Source organism: Sus scrofa, chromosome 16 (assembly GCF_000003025.6).
Source record: "Sus scrofa isolate TJ Tabasco breed Duroc chromosome 16, Sscrofa11.1, whole genome shotgun sequence".
Classification (NCBI taxonomy): domain Eukaryota; kingdom Metazoa; phylum Chordata; class Mammalia; order Artiodactyla; family Suidae; genus Sus; species Sus scrofa.
Genome location: NC_010458.4, coordinates 52,108,175 through 52,112,774, shown reverse-complemented (window position 1 = coordinate 52,112,774; position 4,600 = coordinate 52,108,175). Strand labels below are relative to the sequence as shown.

Genomic DNA, 4,600 nt, shown 5'->3' with positions numbered 1-4,600 from the left:
CTGAAGGGTGAAAAGACATGGATATTTCAGTAAGAAAGTAGCCTCGGAGTTCCCATCGTGGCTCAGTGGTTAACGAACCAGACTAGTATCCATGAAGACGCAGGTTCAATCCCTGGCCTCAATCAATGGGTTAAGGATCCAGTGTTGCCGTGAGCCATAGTGTAGGCCACAGACGCAGCTTGGATCTGGCATTGCTATAGCTGTGGTGTAGACTGACAGCTGCAGCTCTGATTCAACCCCTAGCCTGGGAACCTCCACATGCCATGGGTGCAGCCCTAAAAAGAAAAAAGACAAAAAAAAAAAAAAAAAATACAAAGTGGCCTCAGTGATGACACAGTCATAGCTAGGGACACTGAAGGCTGGATGTGGAGAGGCATGACAAGTCTGGGGGAGAGGCATGACTAGAACTTAAGAGCTCAGACGTTACTTGACATGTATTGACAGACAAAATATTAATAATCTTAGGAGTTTCCATCGTGGCTCAGTGGAAATGATTCTGACTAGTATCCATGAGGATGCAGGTTCGATCCCTAGCCTTGCTCAGTGGGTTAAGGATCCAACGTTGCTGTGAGCTGTGGTGTGGGTCACAGAGGCGACTCGGATCTGGCGTTGCTGTGTCTGTGATGTAGGCCAGCAGCTGTAGCTCTGATTCCACCCCTAGACTGGGAACTTCCAGATGGCATTGATGTGCACCCCCCAAAAAAAACCCACTAATAATCTTAATATATAAAGAGTGCTTAAAAGTCAGTAAGAAAAACAGCAATGTCCTAATTTTTAAAAGTGGCACAGAACATGAACAGACATGAAACAAAAGACAAAAAGAAATCTTAAAATTACCAATATGGGTACGAAATGCACCTAAAAAGAAATATTTTCATTAAATAGGCAAGAATATAAGGGAAATTGATACTTTCATGTATTGCTGATATGTACAAATTGACACATTTCTGGAGGACAATTTGTCAATAAGTTCATGCCTTTTGACACAGTACTTCCACTTCTGGATATTGATTCTAAAGAAATATTCATAGATGCACAACAAAATTGCATAAGGATATTCATAATAATGCTCTTTCTAATACTACAAAATTGGAAACAAATGTCCATCAATACAGGTCTAACTAAATAAAATACATCCATCTGATGTAATTTTATACAACCATTAAAAAAATCAAGTTCTAGAAGATATTGAATTACATGGGAAAAAAAATCTATGAAAAAATGCAGTGATTCTTTTTTTGTCTTGGCCATACCCACAGCACAAAGAGTCTCTTTCCGGGGCCAGGGATCGAACCTGCACCTGAGCTTCAGCAATGCCAGATCCTTACCCTGTGCAGTAATTCTTTATGAACAGAGAGGGACTGATGTCTAAGTGGAAAAAGCAAGATGTTGAAGAGTGGATCTATTACGCTCCCTACCATCTAAGGGAAAAACACAAAGGACCACGTACGTGTGTGCGCGTGCGTCCCTGTGTTTACTTTCCTATTGAAACTCTGAGTGTTTCTGGAAGGACTGCACTGTAAAATATTAACCTACGGAGGCAGCCGGATGGTTGGCAGAAAAGGGAGGGAGAGTCTCACTGTTTACCTTCTTTTTGTTAGTCTTGAACCATGAGATTGTTTTACCAATTCGAAATGTAAATACAATGAAAACTGAACTAAACCACATAGGGTACCTTAATTTTGTACCGTACGTATTGCCACTGTGTGTATGTGTGTACTCAGAGGAAAAATACTGACGGGGTAGACCCCAAAGTGGTGTGCTTCTTTCTGGGCAAGCCTGTTAAAAACTGACATGGGGGGGGGGGGTTCCCGCTGAGACGCAGCGGAAGTGAATCCAACTAGTATCCATGAGGCTGCAGGTTCGATCCCTGGCCTCGCTCAGTGGGTTAAGGCTCCAGCGTTGCTGTGAGCTGTGGTGTAGGCCAGCAGCAACAGCTCTGATTCCACCCCTAGCCTGGGAACCTCCATGTGCTGTGGGGGCGGCCCTAAAAAGCAAAAAAAAAAAAAAAAAAAAAAAAGCCTTGTCCTTTGCAAGCAGCTCTTCTCCACCTCAGGCAAGTCTCCCCTCTGGAACCTGGGCAGCACACAGCTCCTCGGCTTAGGAGGCGGTGGGGGCCAGAGCCAGAGGCATCGCTTCTAGATGGGGTGTGGTGGGTCTGGAATTGAACTGCCCAGAGGGGAGATGATGGAAAGAAAACCCAGCCCTTGGGGTCTGAGGCTTGAGGAGTACAGGTCACCTCCCATTAAAATAGAGGTGGGGTCACACGCCAAGAGCAACCACACCCACCCCTGCCCTAGCCCTGCACACACAAATGAGGACACCAGTGTGTGTGTGTGTCTGTGTGCATGTGTGTGTGTGCGTGCACGTGCCGTGCCCACAGCAACACCACCAGTGAAGAGTCTGCCTCTCACCCCTCTGGCTCCTAGACAGCAGAGGTGCCCCCCAGGCACCCGAAACAGCTTCTGCTTGGCTTTGGAATGTCTATGTTTTTTAAAGCTATGAATGTGTTTGTTCTAGAAATGTCCTCCAAACCAACCATGAATTTAGCCTGCAAAGGCCTGGCCCCAAGGGAGCTCCGTGGCTCCAGGCCTCCCTCCCTAACTGCCAAGGCCCCAGCCCCAGCCCTGGCAGCCCCGGGAAGCTTCCCGGTCCAGTGGAAGCCTGGTAGAACTTTCACACAGACAGACCTTCTCACCCGGATGGCAAGTAACTAACCTGCCAAGAAACACTGTTTCCTCACTGAGAAAACGGCAGAAACACGCCCCGGAGCAGGGCCGCAAGGAAGGTTCCCAGCAAACAGCTTGGCCGCACGCCCTCCCCGCCGCACCAGTCCCTCCCAGTTTCACAGTCTGGCCTCCAGGATGCATGCCGAATCCCAACAGCTCTTCCCTCTGTCTGGCCACCATCCTGGACAGGGTCTCCCTGAATCCCTGCATCGGTCTCACTGCCACCCCCACCTCCACAGCATCGTCTCACAGAGCAGCAGAGCCACCTCTCAAAGGGACATTAGAGCTGGTCAGTCTCCAGCTGTTTCACTCCATCTGTTCCTGGGACAAAAGCCACACTCTGACACCCCCTCCCGCAGGATGGCATGGGCTGGACCCTGCACGCCTGTCCTTTCCCTCCTACCCACACTCCACACTCCAGCCTGTGCTCTCGGGTCCCTAAACAAGCCACGTGGCCACTCCTCGGGCCTTGGCCCTGCAGTTCCTCCTGTGCTCCCCCAGTTCTGCTCACAGCCAGCTCCTCTCAACCTTCCAGCTCTGCTCAGGGCACTGCCCATGCAGCAGTGTCCCCTCCCCCAAGCCAGGGGCTCACTCTCCTGTCACCCACTACTCCCTCCACAGCATCTACCACAGTTGGGACTTATCCTGGGTGCTGTCTGCTGGCCTGTTGGGTGTAAGTTCTACAAAGGCCACAGCCTCAACTCTCCAGGTCACCACCATGTGCCCCCATCTGGTAAGAGGGTAGATACATGGGTGGATGGACAGATGGTGGCTAGAGGGGTGGGTGGAGGGATGGGTGAGTTGGTGGAGAGATGGATGGAAGGGTGCGTGTGTGGAGGGAGGGGTGGGTTGGATAAATGGATAAACGGGTGGGTAAGGAGATGGAGGGGGTGGGGTAAGTGAACGGATGGACTGGACAGAAGGGTGGGAGTGTGGATGGGTGGGTGCATCAGTAAATGGAGGGGTGAGTATGTGGATGGGTGGGTGAGTAGGTGAGGGGGTGGATGGGTGGGGGGTGGATGGATGGGTGGATGGGTGGGTGGGTAGGTGGAGGGGTGGATGGATGGGTGGGTGGATGGATGGGTGGGGGTGGATGGATGGGTGGGTGGATGGATGGGTGGGTGAGTAGGTGGGGGTAGATGAGTGGGTGGGTGGATGGATGGGGCGTGTGTAGAGGGATGAGTGGATGGAGGGATGGGTTGAAGGAATGGGTGGGTGAGTAGGTGGAGGGGTGGATGGATGGGTGGGGGTGGATGGATGGGTGGGGGGTGGATGGATGGATAGGGGGTGGATGGGTGGGTGGGTGAGTAGGTGGGGGGTAGATGAGTGGGTGGGTGGATGGATGGGGGCGTGTGTAGAGGGATGAGTGGATGGAGGGGTGGGTTGAAGGAATGGGTGGGTGGGTGGGTGAGTAGGTGGAGGTGTGGATGGGTGGGTGGGTGGATCAGTAAATGGAGGGATGGGCGGGTGAGTAGGTGGATGGGAGTGCAGTGGGGAATGCAGCTCTCAAGCAAAGCCAGCTTCCTTTGTCTCCTTAATCCTGCCTGTCCCCCCTAGACCGACCGCTCTCTCACCAGAAAGCCCACCCCTCTCAGCATCCCACCCTGTGACCACCATCAGCGGCCCTCCCCAGGCTTGCCTGAGAAATCGCATCTCCTCGTCCTTCTTCTCATCTTCGCTGATGATCTTGGAGGTGGTGATGCTCACCTCCACGCCGTCCACCACAAACTTGCGTGTCCTCTTGAGGGTTTTATTGTGCAGCTTTGAGTCCTGGCCGGGGAAAAAATCATTAGGCAAAGCTCAGCAGTTCAGCTAAGGATCCACACGGGGCGGGCAACCCACAGCCCTCCTGGCCCCACAGCCTCAGCCCC

The 4,600-nt window shown here is 51.9% G+C and overlaps 2 protein-coding genes across 2 annotated transcripts in view; one reads left to right on the top strand and one right to left on the bottom strand.

The window, feature by feature from the left end:
- The window catches only part of STK10 (serine/threonine kinase 10), a 136,611-nt gene that overhangs the window by 27,604 nt on the left and 104,407 nt on the right, over positions 1 to 4,600 (bottom strand). The window contains exon 10 of the mRNA XM_021077114.1: positions 4,369 to 4,499. Coding sequence (XP_020932773.1) covers positions 4,369 to 4,499 — 131 coding nt within the window. The remainder of the gene's footprint in view (positions 1 to 4,368; positions 4,500 to 4,600) is intronic.
- LOC110257341 lies at positions 2,546 to 4,406 on the top strand. The gene is made up of 2 exons (XM_021077124.1): positions 2,546 to 3,462; positions 4,287 to 4,406. The coding sequence occupies exons 1-2, from the start codon at positions 2,865 to 2,867 to the stop codon at positions 4,337 to 4,339; spliced, it is 651 nt and encodes a 216-aa protein (XP_020932783.1). The 5' UTR covers positions 2,546 to 2,864; the 3' UTR covers positions 4,340 to 4,406.